Here is a 20,002-nt window from a genome sequence, read left to right on the forward strand (position 1 = left end):
CTGGATAAATTTCAGTTTTGTGGATAAATGTCAGACATTTTTCATTTGTTTGTTGATGTGATGCATCCCTGTCTTAAGCACAGATAACCCCAGTGATGGGTATACTTAAAGAGGCATGTAGGCTACTCTTCCTGTGAGTTGTAACAGCAGATCCCTCGCTTACAAAGCCCTGATTGTTGGTGCTCAGCTCAGTGTGAAAGGTGCATCTCCATGTCCCTGCTCAGCTGCTGAGCAAACGGATCTGTCTCCGCTGTGGGCCGCCAGCAGCCTTGTTTGCAGACGGATCAGCCTGGGCCATTTTGTGGCCATATGCAGCAGAGGAGCATACCAGTGTTGTTTTGAAATCCCATCTTGACACTCCCTACCAAAAGTGATACACTACCTTGTACAGGTTTTGCTGTATTTCCACTTTAGGTGGAGGGGCGAACACTCTCAGAGTATAAATCAGCCTGTGTGTATTTCCAAGGGGAGTACATCTTTTGCCTCTAAGCAGACCAAAGTATTGCCATAATTGACCCATGCACCAAGTTTCCTGTTGGAAGTCAAGGTTCTGCACTGATGTAAGACCTGTGGCGTTCTGTAATCATGTCCATACACAGCCAAATTTAACTACAGAGGCAAGACAGGGGGCTTAAATGGATTTTATTTCAGGGTTCCCTTTCAGGGAAAAATGGCAGGGCAGGCAAGACTTCAGTTCCTCTTAGAAATGGACTGGTTTGAGTTATTCAGATGTCAATTTAATCTTAAGCTCCACTTTCTTTATTGTAAAGCTAAACCACTGAAAATTGGGTGAAGTATGTTGGAATGCCATTAATTAATAAAATGCAATACAGTGTATATGAGGTTCATTTCAATTTATAGTCTGGCATTTATTTTTTCTTTCACTCACTCAAGAACATGAAAGTGACCAATATACTGAAAGACACATTTTTTTTTAGATATATCAATCAGAGACTGTTCAAAACAGAATAAATGTTCCATTTTCACAGATGACACAAGTAACTTGTGATCTGACTCAGTAATGTTGCTGCTTTTGTCATCCTTATAGAAATCAGTATCGGTTGTTTTGTTAAACTGCCTAGGTGCTCTCAACCCTCTAACCAACTTCTATGAAAAGGGGCAAAATCATAAGAGACATATATATGTGCATAATTTATCCCCTGCACTGGTTGTAAGCCCGTGGTGTTGCTGGCGCCTGTCCCCGTGACTCCTCCATGTCTCTCTTTCGCCTTGTGTTTACCAAGGGGTGCTAGCAGAGAGAGAAGGAGCACCCCTGCTCAAGTCATCACCCCACCCACACGGGTCACCTCAGCCCTCTCTGCCCTCAACACCTGCCCACCCTTTTGCTCTTCTTTCAGCAACACCTCGTCAGACACGGTGATACGACTTCATAGAATCTGACGAAGGACCTGTGTGAAACACCGCTGCCATCCTCGACGTTGGAAGAAATGTCTCTTTTATCTTGAAGCATGTTTGGAATTTCCAGGCACTGCAGGGACTTATTTCATGTGACTGACAAAAGGTTAATGCCCTCAACTAGTTGCATCCATTACTGGAATCCACTTGGGGGGCAAGCTTATAATGGCTGGAACTTTTATAAACTCAGCTTGAGCCGGAGCAGCCATCATAATTTTGTGTGTATTTTTTTAGAAACAATCCTCGAGTGCTATTAAACTCCTGGGCAGTGCATTTGCCCCAGGCTTCATAAATGGATAAACAGTCCCACACAGTGCACAGTGTAGGCTGTTTCTGCAGTCTGAGCACTCCTTGAAGACCACATGATATGTTCAAAAGCACCACCCATCTGTCACTTGAAAGAGCTCTGTCCTCAAAGCACAATAGCAGAGAGGTTATAAACAAATGGTATACAAAAGACGCGGGTCCAATCTCGTCCTGCAGGGCATGGATTGGATGGAGGTTGTTGTTTCTGTGGTGATCCCCGCTGTGAGCCATGGCAGCTTTCACCAGAGGGACACCAGAGAGCTCTCAGAGGCTGATGAGATTTTCAGCTGCCCAGGAATGGCACTCCACTGCCGGTGTCATTTGGCAATTTTTAGGATGTGAGAACGCTGTTTAGGATGCATAATGTTCTTATTATTTGTTAGTACGGCTGGCAGTACAACCCTTGTGCTGTTCAATGTTTCATAGATGATATTTGATGAAAAATGAAAACTACCCGTTATGGATCTGGATTCACATGTTGTTTCCATCTGTTCCCTTTTAAGTTCTCATTTGACTGGACTTATTATGACTGCTGATCAGTCTCCTGTTTATGAGTTTTTCTTGAGAACTCTGTTATATCCAAGTGGATTTAGTTGGTCATAGAAAACAGAGTGTGTGGCATTTCTGAACAAGAAATGCACGCACATATCTTACAGATTCGAACTTTTTATCATTTATCATCCTTGTGAAATATTTCACGGATTTCCATTTGCAAATAATGTCAAAATAAAACTTATGTAATCAATAAGTTCAATTATAAGCACTGGTCTTGGTTTCACTGTTTTATAATAAAAACTCAAAGAAAAAGAACAGACTATAAGCTTGACATAGTTTTTACGAGCTCCTTGTCAAATCATTTTGAAACACTGACAACTGTATGAAAAAAAAAACTAAAAAAAAAAAGAATGAAAGAAAACAGAGTCACATTAGCATTCATAGCATGTTTCCCACTAAACAGTTTCTCTTTTGCCCACACAGATTCCTGCCAACTGTTTGTCTCAGCTCAGTACAATTTCATATGCATCCTGATGGGAGCATGGGAGTATTTTCAGGGGGTATAATTGTTACTCAGCACCCATTCAGGTTCACATCTCGTGGGTGAAAGTTGAGTGTCCTTATCTTCCCCCGGTGAGCCTCCAGACTCTTGATATTGCTCTGATCCTCTTGAGATAGGAAGGACAATGGCCCAACATTGTGAGCCAAAGGAGTCATTCCCCCCAAACATAGCACTGTATTCAACCAGAGCTGGGCTCAGTTCACCCTTTATTCCATCAGTTCAGGAAATGCATTTTTTTTTTTCATTCAGCAAATCCTAACAGTGATATTTTTTTCAATGAAAATATTGTTATATCTGGCCTGTTGTGAAATAATTTAAAAACATTCTTATCACAAGCAAATGAGGTGCAGTTTCTCTTCACATGCTGAATTTGCATTTTGACTCTTTAGTGGCTCTACTGCCTCTTTGAAAGCAAGATGATTCATCTCACGAAATGTATCCTATTTATAAAATTTAAAACATGACTGAATTTTAAAGTAAAGCCGTGATTCATTTATTTCTGGGTTAAACAAAGTGTTTGTGTGGGGGTGGGGAACTGCATTTAAAGTTCATAAATTTAGCTGACATGTTCCTGAAGATTAGCAGCTTAGAATAAGTTTTAAACGTGAAATAACTGTGAACATTCGAGTGTCATTTATTCTGTGTTATTGTAACATAACTGGGCATCTTTTCACAGGGCAGATTGCAGCTCGTTCTTACCACATTACAAGCCGATTACAATTACATCAAAGAAGTAAAACATTAAATTGTCTGAAAAAATTTTTGTGTTAATCCTGCCATAATTTAGCTGTGACTCTGCCGTTGTGACATAAGTGGCAGATGCAGTATTTCATTATCATATAGATTTCATTCTTTTTTTGGCTGGCTTGCCCACTCTGCCCCACCCTCTGTGCTGCTTGGAGGGTGAGATGGGAGATCAAGGAGCTGCGTGTTGATCCTGGCTTAGTCAGGAATGGAGAGCCTGAGTGTAAAAAGCTCCTCTCTCAGACAAACCTGGTTCCACTCGAAGCACCACAACGCCCACACACTCCTGCCTATGCCCATTCACAGTTGACTGCTATATAAAACACATTGAGTCTCTCTGGAACCGGGATCACAGCCGCACTGTAAATAAGATTAAATAAGATGTATACATATAGCACTGTCGTGCGTGAAGTGTTGGAGCCGACACAGGTTTGGACACAGGATCCCGTGTTCCCAAAGGAAGCGGGCATGCTCTGGTGTGTGTATTTGAGAGTGTGTGTGCTCCAGAGACGGCACGACAACACCTGATCTGCTGCTCCCAGTGGAGCAGCCAGCCAGCAGTGTTAGGTACGAACTGCAAGGTCAAGGCCTGGACAACAGCTCACTATTGCCTTTGTCTGAGTGGTGGAGGTGGAGGAGATTCTCAGGGAAACGATACATCACGTTCCCACAGCTGGCTCTGCAACATATCACTTACAGTGTGGTTAATGCTTAAGGAAAACAGCTTGTGCAGGAAAAAAGTAGATGTAACCTAGCAGGAAGGTTTTATTTGAAAATGTTACAGAACATATGTTGAATATCACTCCACGCACTTGTGCTTGAGTGTGTGTGTGTGTGTGTGTGTGTGTGTGTGTGTGTGTGTGTATGCTTTGAATACCATAAAATATCTCACCTCATTTACAATTTATTGTAAATTTTAATATCATGTTCACAATAACAAAGAAAATATTCTGGATTTTTTTTATAGTGCCAGAATAGTTTTAATTTAACTTTTATCTTGGAAATCATTCACCGTCACTTCTTAACTCTTTTTCCTCAGTGCAGACAAAGGGTAAATACCAGTGTGACTATACCAGGACTGGCCGACGGCATTTCATATTACTTGTGCAAACACTGTGTATGAAGGCAACTTGCTTACAAACAAGGAGGTGAACTGGACTTTAACCGCAGGAAAAGCAGAAACTGTATTGAATTTAGGCTCCAGTCCTTTTGGCGTGCTTTGAGCGCACAAGAGCAAACAAAAGTGTATCTGGAAAACACACGTCTAAATGGAAAACATGGCTCTGAACGGCTTTGGATGCACACAGCACAATGCAGACTCAATAACTCCTATTGCCTTCATCATTTCACAAGGGTGTCATTTTGACTGAAGAGGTCACATTTCTTATTTCATGTCAGTGTTATGAGCTGGAGTGCAACTTTGCCAAATTTACTGAGCAGCACTTGCAGCAGGGTAGTGCTTTTACCGGGGAGGATCTTTTTTATCTGCTGCAGTTGTTATTTAGCTTTGTATACATATAAAATATCTATACAGAAAAATATATGTATGTATATGTCTTAAATCTAAAATATAATATATAATATATTTAAATGTAAAAAATCATTGATTCATATCCCACCATAAACTTTGTAAATCACCATTACTCTCGTTACAGCAACACTAACAGTGATATATACACACTCCCTTTAATGTGTTGTGTTCTGCACTGAAGGAGCTGTTTGTCTGTGACTCTGTGCTGTATTGTTGTGTTTGTCCTGGACGGGTCTCTCTTGAGAATGAGATCCCGTATCTCAAGGAGATTACCTGTATAAATAAAGGTTAAATTAAAAAAAAAAAAAAAAGATAGTAATAAAATAAAATAAAAAAAAAAATCTAATTCCATGTTTTTATGACAATAAGCTTTTTTAGATTCATAAACTAAGCCCCCTATTTTCCTAAGAAAAAGGTAGGTTAGTAAACTGATAAATGCAGAGAGAAAATAAAGGAATGGGACTTTTTTTTTTTTTTTTTTTTTTTTACTTTAACAACTACAAGTGCGTCGACAATAAATTTTGCAATTGTGCCATGCAGCACAACTTTATATTTTTGTGTATAATTATGTGCAACAATATACTACGTATTATATATATACTATAACATATGAATATTACAGTGCTATGATTTAATCTACACAAAAAGCGTCGTTAAGTTCACTAAATTTACTAGAGACTCACTGTGAAGACCCGCAGACTCCAGTCCCCGTAGGATTTCATAGGAATATTGCAATCATAGCCTACAACATTAGATGGAAAAAATACAATAAAAGTGCAATGCAGCGACTATTAACTCACGAGTGAGCACCAAAGACATACTTTGGCACACCAATATTCCCCATAGCAGTATTCCAGGACTATTCCTGGGACTATTGAGTGCTTTTCCCACATTTCCGAATACCTCGAGTTAGGTCCCAGAGCAGTCCACTTTCTTATGCAAATGCTGGTCTGACATCAGCAGTGAGATCAAAGCAGGGCAGGGGTACTTAGAGCTGAGTCTGCCCCCACTGAATCCCACTCCCTCCTGCGCTGCACAAGCCTCAGACACACAGCAGCCCCGCACACACACGCACACACCATGCGTACCTGTCTGGACTTATTCAATCACCCCGTGCTGGATTTTACTCACGCTTCTGGCTGATAGAGCAACACAGCCAGTTCTCTTAAAGGATATTCCCCTTTTGCTGAAATAGCTGTATATGTGTGTGTGTTTATTTGTTTATTTTTTCGGTCTTGTTTTGTTTCATTCAACTTTGAAGGCTGAGCGCGCTCCGAGAAAAGGTGAGACGCAACTTTTGAAGTTTGAAGCTCCAGCTTGTTTGTGATCCTGTTTTCACATCCCTATATCAGTGTAGAGGTTTTTAAGCGAGATATTTAAAACAAAAAAGTTTACCGAATTGCTTGTAAGCTGACTTATATCACAGTAATCGGCTGCATAAGTAAGGAAAATTTTGTTAGAGTAGTCGGATGCAGGCTATAGGATCTGCATTTAATAAAAGTGCATTTATTCCGCTGTGGTCAGTCGGACTATAATTTCAAGATAATTTCATCATCTTCACTTTGGCATGTGACTGTAGTCAACGCTACTGCTCAAGACAGGCTATGGCAAGAAAAAAAAAAAAGCTGTCCACTTTATGTGGTTTATCTTGTTAATCTCTCTCAATTAGGCTGCATGAGATTCGCACTAATCACTGGGAAATCACATATGATTAATAGCGTTACTTGACGTGCCAGTCAGTAGCCCTGCCTGTCTGATGGCTTGCTGAGAGACACACAGCCTGTCGGATGGACTGTAGCCTAAGCGTCGGGACATCAGACTTTCAGCCCATCTTCTTTGAGAGAAACAGGGCTGCCATTTGGGCCACTTTCAGCAAATGTTAATTTAGACAATAAGTTTTGCGGTGAATTCAAACCGCTCAAGAGGCTTTGTGAGACACGACGCTCGGCCGTAACACACGTTATATGAGGGAAAATATTTAATTATGATGATTGGACACTAGTAATTAGGCTAAAATGTTACTCCTCGACAGTGTTGTCATTTATAAGCGACACATAAGCATCAACGGCCTAGAGTAATTATTTAGGTCAGCGTATTAATATTTAAATTAGCGATAAGTGTTGCGGTCACAGGTGTTTGTTTATCACCTACATTTCAGCGGTTTCGGGCAATCAGCAGCGAGAACCGGAACTATCTTGTTTTATAAAGGCATATATCAGCCATCAGGGCGTTTAAAGGGACACATGTGTAAGAGTCCTTCAAAGAGATTTGTTATCGACAGCACTATCAGATAATGCACCTCTGATGCAAAGCTGCGTCCACTGCGGGCTGTTGGCGCTGATGTGCGGCAGTTCCTCCCAGGAGCACTGTCAAACTGTCGCAAATTCCTGGCATTTTTCGACGTGGAGCAGAGGTGATACTAGATTAACTTACTAACAACTTTCGCAGTAAATGTCAAAACGCTGGAAAGAAACCAGTGAGTTTCACAACTCTTACTGAGGGGAAATGGGCCTTCTGGTCCAGCCTCGCCGCTTTTGTCTCAGCCAACTTTGCAATTCTTGTCAAAGTGGAGATTAGCCTTTCCTAAATACACAGGTTGTTTTTTTTTTTTTTTTTAAACCACTTCTTAGGCGAATACTGTAATAAATCAATTGTGTGCTATACACATACTACAGCAAAAGTTTCAACTATATTATAAGGAATATTATCGTGGTACCAGATTAAAAAATAAAGTATGATAAAGTCACTAAAAGCTCACTACAGAAACTATTGTGAGTGCTGGGGTTAGTTTGTACCACACTTTAGGAAAATTAAAGTATTAACAGTGATTTCTGGAATCCATCCACATATTTAAGCACTTTGTTTGTTTTGTCTACAATGAAGCTATGTTATTCATTTCACCTCTCGGTTTTATTAAACTGGCTTGCTTATCAACATTTATTACTTGAAAAAAAAAAAAGGTGCAGTGTTAATGTTCATTGTTGTTTCTTTTAGTTTGTGTAGCTATAATCCATTCATGAGATTCTTGACTTTAAAAGAATTAAGATAACGCAGCTTCATCAGATTTTATCTGGTTTTGTTATTATCTCGAGATCTGAAACTTGTCTTTAAAGGTTTGCAGAGGCTGCGTAATGACTTTCACAGAGGCTCTTTAACGCTATTCATCTTCTTATCAGGCAAACGCGGCGGAGAATGCTGAAACCAAAGCTCAGCTGAAAACACTACAGCTTACAAAAAAACTATGTGCCACAGCTAAACACGTTTTTATATCACAGCTATCCTGCAGGATTTAGAGGAGGAGGCCGTGCCATGACAGTTGACTTTTGAGTGTACGTCTGCACCAAGAAACCCGACATCCCCACTGAGTTTCTGTCCCATCTGAGCCGGAGCCTGTCTGTCATCATGAGGACCAGCTCCCATGTTCTGCCTCTCGGTGTGCTGACTGCTCTGCTGCTGTCTCAGCTCTGCTCTGGCATCAAATGGCTGTAAGTATAGTTACACTCCAAACTTCTCCCATCCTTTCCCCTAGACCTTTCCTCATCTGTACACAGCTTTGCAGAACTTTACATTCAAACAGTGAAGTTTCACAATATTATGCGGCTCCTCTCTGAATGTTTCCATGTGTTATAATTAAGGAATAGCATTGCGTGTGGGGAATGAAAAAGGCACTAACTAGAGGAATTATTGGAAGGGTTCACTGTTCAATATCTGTAAAGAGAGCTCAGGCATTGCAGCGTTAACCAACAGTATAATAGGAGCTCCAGCAGGCCAGCCAAAAGGTATATTATACCATTTGGTGGTGCTGAAATATCAATGTTAAAATGTTAAATGAGTTGTTATGAGTTTAGTGGAGGGCCTAAGGCTTTTGAAATGAGCTAAAATTAGGTGTTCAAGTTGCCTCTGATCATGGAAAAGCTTTGCTGCATGTACATGTAATGAAAGAGAGAGCAGAGCGGCTGGCAGTTCTTCAGGTTATGGAAAACTCCTTTTGTTTTATTTTCTGAATGAGGCTTCAGTGAAGAGAAGCCGTGTGTTTATTTCATTCCTGAGATCTCATATTGACTTTTCATTTCTATTGTTTGATACTGACCAAGATGAGAATGGGAAATAGCGAAAGAAATGATGGGGTGGTGTGGTGGTGCAGGGGAACTGGCCTGTATGCCATGTGACATTGGTGTGTTGTCCAGTGAGACAAAATGTCATTGTTAAAATAGTGCTTTTTGTTTTGTTTTGTTTTGTTTTGTTTTTTTTAGATAAATTGATTTTCGTTTGTACTCAGCACCACACTACTTTGATTATGATAAAAGTAAACGAGTTGGAGCAAGTTTGGAAAATGCTTTTGATAAACAAGTTCTTTGTGGATTTTTTTTTTTTTTTTTGCTTTGGGGTTTTTACTTGTTTGGAAATGAATTATTCATGTCAGTCCTTTAGGAATTGCAGCACAGATTGATGAATTACATGTCTTCTTTCTGTTTTTTTTTTCATCTTTAGACTCATATTTGAAGACATTGTTTTATTGCTTCTATGTTTCATCACCATGCATGGCAAACTCAAGTTCAAGTGGACCAACATAATGTTTTGGATCAGCTTTACTAACAGGTTCCTTATCAGAATGAGTTGTTGTAAAACTCACAGCGGTTACACTCCAGCAGATGTGCCTAAGAGAGACGGGATGGCATGTGCTAAATCTAAGCAAGGACTCTCAAAGTCTTGATAATGCACCGAGCCAGGATGCAAAACAGATGCGGCTGTAAACACCTGCAAGTGCCGGGTTACCACAAGCACAGGGGAGTCACAGCTTATCATTGGGCACAGAGTGGCGGCCCCTCGGCCCCTAATCCGAAACAGGCCAAGGTGCAGGCGGAGCTGCCTGGTTCTCACGAACTCTCAGCAGAGCGCAAGACACAGAAAGCTGAGATCAGAGCCGACCTGCTCCTCCTGTGGTTTCTCTATTAAGTTAATCTTCAATAAGTTCAAATTGTTTAAATGGAATCTGTGCACACTTTAATGGTCTGTAATCAGCTGATTCATGTCAGAGTAAGGTCTCAGAGGAGAAAACTGTTCAGTGGTGAAAAATTCAAATCGTGTGGGATCTGTGTAGTTATTCAGCTAGAAGTGAATCAGGATTCAGTGAGGTTTTTCCCTCCATTTTTTCTGGTGTCTCTTGAAGTCTCCTCTGCACTGAAAACAAAAGAAAAATCTTGTGCCAAGAAGGTGTCACTTAAACAGTATGTTATTAATCCCCAAGTTTGCTTGGGGATTCACTGAGATAAGATGGCTCTCTGCTGTGACGCCGTGCCAAAACTTTTTTCTTGCTTCCAGCATTATCTGTTTCAATTTATATTTTTCCGTTGTTTGTTCTGAGTTGATCCAACTCAGAGGTTAGAAATGTGTGTACACAAGAATCACAAAAGCAAACATTGAACTGAGTACAGTTCACAACATCCAACATGCTTGATTATTCCCATAAGTGGTTATTTCACATATCTCAAAACCTTTAAAACAAAACTTTCGTCTGTGCTGAAGCTTCAGTGTTATTGCAATTAAGAGAACATATACTGTATGATGTGTACTGACTTTTAACACTTGGTTTTTGTTTTTCTTTGCCATTGCAGAGCACTGTCGCATACACCTGCATCGTTACACATCAACCAGACCCAGCACTGTAAGCTGCTACCTGGCCTGGTGTCCTCTCAAGCCCAGCTATGTCGCACCAACCTGGAGCTTATGCAGACCATCATCCAAGCTGCCCGAGAAGTCAAGAAAACCTGCCAGAAGACATTTGCTGATATGCGCTGGAACTGCTCCTCCATCGACATCCCCATTGATGCACCAAAGTATCGTCCAGACCTTGACAGAGGTACGGTTCACAAACAGTTTTGCAGCACAGCAGGGGCATTTTTGTTTCCAGAGAGCTGCTCCAGCGGTCTTAGCCACACAAATATAATGTTTATGGTCATGCTTGGTGGGCTTGACGGTCAATGAATCCCCCAAACCAAAGTCATAATTTCAACCACTGCATCTTTTTCTGTTCCATTTTTAAGAAATCGGTGCGAGGGTCCTCAATCCTCTTTACAGTGTCTGGGCTCACACACCATAAGAGATTTATTTGCGAGCATTAACAAGAGATTTATTTGCGAGCATTAACATGAGTAATAGTAAAGGAACTTTGATACAGAGCTCAGAACTCATTTACAAGAATCCTATCTGTTTTTAATATGATATGTTGACTGATCTATTTCATTTTTTTTGTTGCCAGCTGAATTATTATATCATTTATTCCTTGGGAGCCTGCAGTAGGGACAGCAAAGCTATTACTTGAGAAATCTCCCGCTCAACATACGTGTACAAGCCATTTGATTTGATTAATAATTGTCTCTCTGTTTCCAAAATCCTCACTATTATCTGACTGCACTCCTTTCTGTGTTGCAGTCTCAGACTCTGACTTATGTATCTCTATTGCCAAAAGGAGCTTGAATATGCCAGAGATAGTGGCTGGAGCATGCGCACGTACATGTGTGTCTGTGTCTGTGTGTGTGTGTGTGTGTGTGTGTGTGTGGGAAGGAGGGGGTATTTTTCAGTTCCCCCCAGAAAAGACGTAGCAGTTATTTGCCAAATGAACAGTGTCTCCTGAGGCTTATGGAGACAGGAAATGGCTCTTCTCTGGCCAGGGTTGGCTTTGATCTAGCTAGTCCTTTTGGTCATGCATGATTCTTCCCTTACCTCCTTTTGCTCTCCAGCCTTAAACATGTGCTCTCCATGTACACACGTCACCACCAATTACATCAGTGGTCAGTCTACGGTGAAGCAAGAGCCCTGATGGACTGTGTTTGATAATTACATTTTGCGCGGGCAGTCCACTTCTCTTAGTAGTTCTACTCTTCATTGAGACGGTACATCACAGCGTTTGGGAGAAAGAAGGGGGTACATGTGTTTCCAGACTAAGCGGTCTTGACTGCTATACCGGCTCTGAGTGCAGATAATTATGTTTTCAATTCTTTAGAGACTACTTAAGAGACGTTCTGACAATAACAGACATGCTGTCGAGGACTATTAAAGAGAAATACATAGTTTTTAGGAGACTGGCCTCTGAGTCAACTTCCTTCTTCAGGATGAGAATATGAACACCAAAGTCATCCATATGTCCCTGTGGAGCGTTCACTCCAGCAATCCAGGCTAAGGTTTTAACACACACTATGCTGAGTGATAGTATAAGATGAGAATTATCTCAGTGGTGTGAGAATTTTAAAGTTCAAGCAGCTTTAAAGCGAAAAGAGAAATAAATCTTAAATGAGTGCAGCAGTTTTGTGTAGGAGAATTGTAAAATATGCACAAAATTACATAAAAACAGCATAGTGTTTTGAAACAGTAGAAGAATATTTATATTTATATTTATATTTATATTTATTTTTATTTTGCTCACCTGAAATATGCCAAAAATGAACCCGCACATCTGCTATACTGAGTTATTGGTGGAATTTTTAAAATTCCTGAATCTACACGTCCACAACTGACATCATTCACATTATTGAGAGGTCAGTCTAATTTTGGATTATGCTAATGACCTACCATCATTCAGCATAGTGTCGGCTGAAGTGTTAGCGTAAAGCACCAGAGGGAATGACCTACTGAAGACACATGGATGAATTTGATGTGCTAAATAGCAAGTTTATTAATCAAACAAGCGTCCAAAAACTTGACATGTTCCTTTACTACTTAAATAATATGTATTTATTTATGTTCTGTTTCATCAGGAACGAGGGAGACAGCGTTCGTCTACGCCCTGTCAGCAGCAGCTATCAGCCACACCATAGCACGGGCGTGCACGTCAGGGGACTTGAGGTTGTGCTCATGCGGTCCCATCCCTGGGGAAATCCCAGAGCCCGGCTACCGCTGGGGGGGCTGCGGTGACAACCTGCACTATGGGCTGGTCATGGGCTCCAAATTCTCCGATGCCCCCATGAAGATGAAGAGGTCAGGGTCCCATGCCAACAAGCTGATGCACCTCCACAACAGTGAAGTCGGGAGGCAGGTAAGCATGGAGTTGCCTTGAACACAGCACACAGGTTTTTCAATGTTTTGCAAATTCCTAATGAATTAATTGTAATTACACAATAAAAAGGCCCATCTTAACAAGCCATTTAATATAATAATCTAATATGCATTACATGTCCGTTTAATCTAATACTGAGACCTTAAATTTTGTCTTGAAACAAAGGAAAAAATATCTCATGTCAGTTTGATAACTTAGTTTGTTTCCAATACAATTTGACTTACTTCATTTTTCTTGAATCATCTGACAGCCTGTTGAAATAAGGCAGGTCACTTCTCCATAATCAAATTTTTCTACAGCAAAAAGGCTGATTTGCTGTGGAAACAAGTCATGTAATCTCAGCCTTTTGGCAGTATGTTTTATCTTGTTTTAAGGAAAAACACTCATTACAAGGGTAACTGATTCATTAAATTGGGCATTTTATGTAATGTAGACATTGTTAATGCTTTGTGTAATAGATTTCTGCATGTCTGGCTTGTGATACATTTTTATCCAAATGTTCAGTCTGTCAGTCTTACACTCCACACTCTGTCTAACCTCTGTGTCCTCGATTGTGCTGTCCAGGCCTTGAGAGACGCGCTGGTCATGAAGTGCAAATGCCACGGTGTGTCTGGCTCCTGCTCCATAAGGACCTGCTGGAGAGGCCTGCAAGACTTGAGGGATATCGCCATGGACCTGAAGACCAAGTATCTGTCTGCCACCAAGGTGGTTCACCGACCCATGGGGACTCGCAAGCAACTGGTGCCCAAAGACATTGACATCAGGCCAGTGAGGGAGAACGAGCTGGTCTACCTGCAGAGCTCCGCAGACTTCTGCCTCAAGAACGAGAAACTCGGCTCCGCCGGCACACAGGACAGGTGAGACTGTCATTTCAGAACCCATTGTGTGTATCTCTGAATGTGTATGACATGGGGCAGATTTTGGAAAGTCTCTAAGACTTTTGGTAGAAATGGTAGCTCTTCAGTGTTTGGAGATAGATTATCAGAACTGACCCACCCGGCTGACAAATAGGAAGTGACTGATCCTGTTTGCCTGCTCGTCCAGGATGTTTACTTTAGTGAAGTGCTGGTCTGCCAGGTGGCACCATTCAATTTGGAGGATGGCTGATAACAACCACTAGTCCCCGAGATTGGCCTGTCTGTGGCATGTCTAAGCACGTGTCGCTGACAAGGCCATTGTAACTGGGGTCCTTGTGCCGCTATCTGAACCAGTGACTAATGCAGTTATTCTTGGGACTGAGTGCACTCAGCTGATATCGATTTGAGAGTGCCACACAAATGGGAAATAGTTAATGGTCCCCCAAAAGATAAAGAAAGAGTCACTCCATTCAGCTCCAGTGTTTTAGTTGGGACTGTGTTTTGTGTTGTTGGTATGTGATTTGGGAGAGCTTAGTGGGCAGCAAGGAGCCCCTTTGTCTGAGCGCCCGACACAGAAAAAGATGCGGTCAACCAGCGTCAAAAACACGGCACGAATATGCATGACTATCTTGCCAGCTTACTGAATTTTCCAGTGTTCCATTAATACCCTGGAGAGAGAATTTATGGATCTATCTCTAAGAAATGCGTGACAGGACACGCATGGCAAAGTTAAAGAGTTAGCAGTGTGTAGCCGTTGAAGTTTTCCCACAAACATATACAGTTTTTATTTCATGCAACTCCACCAACATCACCCATCTAATCATCTATATAAAGAAAAAGGGTAAAATGGAGTACTGTAATAATAAAGGCAGACAGGAATAATAAAATTGTCAGTTGAAATATGTAGTTCCAGTGGAGAAATATGCACCACTTTTGTGCCCTTGCAGCCACCTCGGTGGGTAACTCACTGTAGGCTGCCAGCAATCACCACTGATTGGCATGTGATACTGTTGCATGATGTAAATGTCATACATCATATGACTTGGTCATATCATGTGTCCCTCAGGCCTTGGCCACTCCACAGATAGCCAGAAGACATGCTTCACGTCAAGTTCACTCACCGTGCCCCATGCGTTCCTTGTCTCTGCCTGATAATGTAGCAGCTACACACAGTCTGCAGGATATTTAGCGCTTTATGCCAAGTCACAAGGCACCCAATTGGTGACCATCATCAGAGGAATGTGTGACACTGATGTGTGTGTGTGTGTGTGTGTGTGTGTGTGTGTGTGTTTGTATGTGTATGAGTAAGTGTGCGAGCGCTCACATGTGATATAACTGTTTCCATAAGGCTTGAGACTCAGGGGATCAGGAGGGTGTTCAGGCCAGCTCATCTCACAACACTTGATCACATGAGCACAGCATCTTCTGCTATCCAACAATCCTTTACAAGACCACCAAAGCAGCTGGTGCATTGTGGGAGTCCTTTCTTTAGCGGTGGCTACTTCAGGATGGTGTTATCTGGCTTTACCCTTGAAATGGCTTCTAGTCTTGTTCCCGTCAACATTGATAGCTCTGACCCAAGAACTGGACAAAACACTAGTAGTTTTCAGCAAAGACTAACAATGTTTGTGTGACACGTTTAGAGTCATGTACACTTGGGCTCTCTCTCTGTGGTTTTGAAGAACTCGAGAATTTGGGGCAGAGGCAAATTGAATCTTAGCAGCAAACCCAGCCGTAATGAGTAATGTATGACCACTGGAACAAAAAGTGTCATGGCCTGGTGAGGAGATGCACCGCTGATGCCTGGGATTTAGTCTTAATTAAATTGCATTATTGTGTTTCTACTTAAAATAGCAGATGTGACCTCTTGCCCCATTTTCAGCCCCAAGGAGTGATACAAGGTAGATCTTCTTCCCAACAAAACGTAGCTGTGTAGGGTTTTGTTTTGTTGTTTTTCAATTACCCGGGATGTAACGAGTTCCTCCTCCACTCTCCCTCCTCCTCCTCTTTTACTCCAGCAACAGTCATCAGCCCCGTGTGTCTCTCTTGCCATACTGGTCATTAACACTGTTGCCATCATAAAACAATGCAATTATGTTGAGAGGGCAAGCTAAATAGAGGGAGGGTTCCCCTGTGTATTCAGTATGATTTATGGTGGGGCTATTCTCTGCTCACTCAAGATGCCCCAGGCTTCTGAAATGAAAGGCTCCCAAGCATCCACTGCCCAAAGACAAAAAAGAAAAAAATGGGAAAATGGCTGAATCAATGGACAAAAGCACATTGCACTTTTAAGGGACTATTGTGGGGCTCCTCACGGTCTGTGAGATTGTACACTGTTGCACAAAATGATTCAGAAAGACGTTGTAAACTTAATTGTCTTGGGCAGGAAACCAAATTGTGTTTGCAAGCGGGAATATGTCGGGTTTCATAGCTGTGACTATGATCAAGAAAAACTGCTCCTTCTGGCCAACTCTCCCTCACCTTTTTTTTTCTCCTAGAGTGGAGGAAGAAAATGTACCATTGTAGCCCAAAGTAAAATGTCAAATTTAGATCTTACCATTTCTCTGTTTCTCTGTGTCTGCTACCTTCAGGCAGTGCAACAAAACGTCCGTCGGCAGTGACAGCTGTGACTTGATGTGCTGCGGCCGTGGCTACAACCCCTACACGGAGAAGCTGGTGGAGCGCTGCCATTGCAAGTACCACTGGTGTTGCTACGTCACCTGTAAGAAGTGTGAGCGGATGGTTGAGAGATACGTCTGCAAATGAGCCTCCGCCTCCCAGCGGCCCCCTACCCTTACCCAGCCACCCGGGGCTACAGATAACCAAAGCACTACAGTACCAAGAAGGCTTACTTTTGTCTTAAGCTTTAGCATGTGTATTTCAACAAGACGCAGTCTTTTCTTGTGTCATTATCATTTTTTTAAGTGAATCTCTGAACTGCCACTTGGACTTTTTCTGCTTCTTTATTCGCCTCACGAGTCTGAATGTGGGGTGTTGTGAGAACGCCAGTCGGTTTACGCAAAGACCGCCGTCCTCCTGGGTTTTTTCCTTTGTTCTTTTTAATGAGCATACATTCACCCTACTGGGATATTGAAAGTCTATTTTTATTATATCTTTATTAAAAGAAATGCTATTGGATTTTATTCTGGAGGAGAGGGACTCTGCTGTCTCCTCACTAGACAGAGACCAGTGTCTTGGCTTCAGTACCATTCCACGGGATGCAGAGGGTTCGGATGGATCCATGAATCTCACACGGTACTTTCTTCGGTACACTCGGGACTCCCCCCACCCCCACCCCCCGCCCCCCACCAGAGCGATGGACGAGAGGAGAAGGAACACAACAAAGGGAACTTCAAGTACTTTTAAATTGTGGAACATTTTTGTGGTTGGCGTTTTTTGACTCTCGACATGTGTCCCGTGCGGAGCTTTACTTAGGTCACGTCTGCACCTCTGTGGATCTTGAGAAGAAAAATAAAGAACTGTTTAGTTTGTGAAATGGTGCATTATCTCCATTATGTCTGAAATGCAGGCAGTTAAAAAAAATCTTCTATTTTCAGAGCATATGAACTGAACTCATGGATCTCTTACAATGCCATTTTGTAAACCACTTTTGTGTGGATGTACATACTGTCTTTTTGTATACTGAAATAAAGAAAGAAATATTTATAAAGTAATTAAATAATCTTCACCATGGTCTTTACATGGAAATGGCTTTTTTTCTTTCCTGGAACCACACCTTTTTTTAAAAAATGAAATATAGGTCTATTTGAAGAAACTTGGCAAAGAAAAATCCATAACCTCCAAGGTTAATTATTTTTGGACTAAGCTACTTTTAGTGTAATTGATTAAGCCTCTAAGTGTTATAAAACAACAATTTAACAGAACTTATAGCACATTGTGACTGTAAATCAACTCAGTGCAGTCGGTAATGAGTTGCAGGGTTCAACCTGAAAGCCTATTGGGATCAACCTCTGAATTACCCAAACCCTGGGAAAGTGTTTGTTTGGACATTCCACATCCTCACAAAGGCCATTGTAAAGGGCTTTTCATCACTCTTATTGTGGCTTTAACACTCAAACACTCAGCTGACTGAGGGCCAGACCTCCAATGGCCAAACATTAAATTAAAAAAAAAAAAAAAAAAAACTCATTTATTTTGATACACAGAGCCAGACTGTTATTGGAGGGAACAGACTTGGCACTGTGCAGCGTGAAGGTTTTTGCCCTCTGACCAGCCTTGTGTTGGCTAAAGAGGTTCTCATGATTCTGCGCCGACAGAAATAGCCGGGGAAGATGTCGGGCCCATGCTGTGAGCTCACATGATCCACCGCAGCACCAGCCTGCACTAAGCTGCACTGTTGCATCGTAGCTGTAACACTTGACCCTGGCCCTGTAGATGCACACAAACATTGCCAAAACAACACCGCAGCACAGGGGGAATGCTATCACCGTTCAATTAGATTTTAGGGAACCCTTTTTACGATGCTGGGGCTTGTTCCGCAGCTGTCAATTTAATTTAATTTAATTTTTAGCTGCCAAGGCACAGGTTAAGATTAGCTGATTAGCCACTTCTATTTCAGGTAATGAGGAGAAATGTGACTCCAGATTCCAGATCCAATATTACTCTGTAATCCAGCCGCAAAGCCGGATACATAAACCTTTTTAATGCTCCAACAGAGAACCAAAGATGGCGCGTGGTAACACAATCACAGAGTGGGGTAATTGAACGGTAAAGTCTGAGGAGTCTGTTTAAGCTGCTATCAATGGATGTTGTTGTGGGCCCACAGAGCAGCTGTCTACAAGCAGAAACCACCAGGCAGGGCGAACACAGCCTATTGTGGTGTTTTCTGGGGTCGGGGGCAGGGAGGGTCGGCTCTGTGCAGGTGAGCGGGGGTCTGCACACAGCCTTGTCCATCGACAGCCTCAAGGACCCTTCAGTTACTGGCATTCCTCAGCGGGGTGGCTGCAGAGAATAGGCTGTTAGTGTCTGCTCTAGAAATGCGAAGCCTAACCAGTTGATTGATGACTCGCACACTGTCCTCCTCCTCGTGGCTGTAACTGGCGTTTAACCAGAGTGAAGGAGTGAGATTTTACTGGTCCAAAAATCATGTCAGTGCAGTCGAGTGTTCTGCAAAGCATGATTTGACTTTTGACCCAGGGCTTATGGTGGATGTCACGTTTAGCAGACGATACAACTCCTTAACTGTGCAGGCAACAAGAGGTCAAAGTGTGTGATAAAATGAATTTTAAAAGTGTCAACAACCCTCCTTAACTTTGAAAACACTTTAGAAAGCAACTGCTGTCATTCAGGGAGGTAGAGGGGGCAGCTTGAACTCTTGACCCTTCTCTGAGTGATAGCAAGAGCCCTGACTGAAAATGTCTGACAAAATTACCGATCCACTTTTTTTTTTCTCTTGCTCCTCAGCCAGTGTAAATCAAGCATAGGAATTTGCAGTATTCTACTTATGTAAATGTTTAAGCCAAGTTGAGAAACTGTAGCGGAATTCGTCACGCACCGTTACCCCGTTGAAATTGTCACGACAAGAAAGTAAGTTTGATATTAAAGTAGTAGCACCACACATCAAAAGATTAGATTTGAAGCAGGACATGCCTTCCCTGAAATACAAACGCTGAAGCTGGCCAACTGACTAACAATGGGCAACCACTGTTATCAATAGGTCGTGCAACTATTCAGCTGAACTCTGTCTAACCTTGCTGAATTATCTTATTGGACACGATCCGCACAGCAGAACTATTTCATGTATGAAAAGAACTGAATGTCTTACCCTAAAATGAGTTTACCATTACTTTGGTGGTGCACACTCTTCCTTTTTTTTTTTTTTTTTTAACATAATGTGGCTGTGGAGGAGCGGAAGAGGAACTGTGAACAACGGGGATGCGAATGGGCTGCCGTATTGCCTGGGATCGGGCAAAACAAAAAAAAAAAAACAGCTTTAGAGCACCCTTCACCCGGCCCGTTAAAGAGCTTTGTGTCCGAAATGAAGACAAAAGTAAAGAAAACAATAAAAACGGAACTAA

At 41.9% G+C, this 20,002-nt stretch overlaps 1 protein-coding gene across 1 annotated transcript; it reads left to right on the plus strand.

Annotated features, from left to right (window-relative positions):
- The first annotated feature begins 6,094 nt into the window (after nucleotides 1–6,094).
- Nucleotides 6,095–17,638, plus strand: wnt11 (wingless-type MMTV integration site family, member 11). The gene is made up of 6 exons (XM_030068896.1): nucleotides 6,095–6,337; nucleotides 8,341–8,539; nucleotides 10,670–10,914; nucleotides 12,809–13,086; nucleotides 13,672–13,964; nucleotides 16,556–17,638. Exons 2-6 carry the CDS (start codon nucleotides 8,457–8,459, stop codon nucleotides 16,728–16,730), a joined length of 1,074 nt encoding a protein of 357 aa, XP_029924756.1. The 5' UTR covers nucleotides 6,095–6,337; nucleotides 8,341–8,456; the 3' UTR covers nucleotides 16,731–17,638.
- The last annotated feature ends 2,364 nt before the right edge of the window (nucleotides 17,639–20,002 follow it).

Source organism: Myripristis murdjan, chromosome 14, assembly GCF_902150065.1.
Source record: "Myripristis murdjan chromosome 14, fMyrMur1.1, whole genome shotgun sequence".
Classification (NCBI taxonomy): domain Eukaryota; kingdom Metazoa; phylum Chordata; class Actinopteri; order Holocentriformes; family Holocentridae; genus Myripristis; species Myripristis murdjan.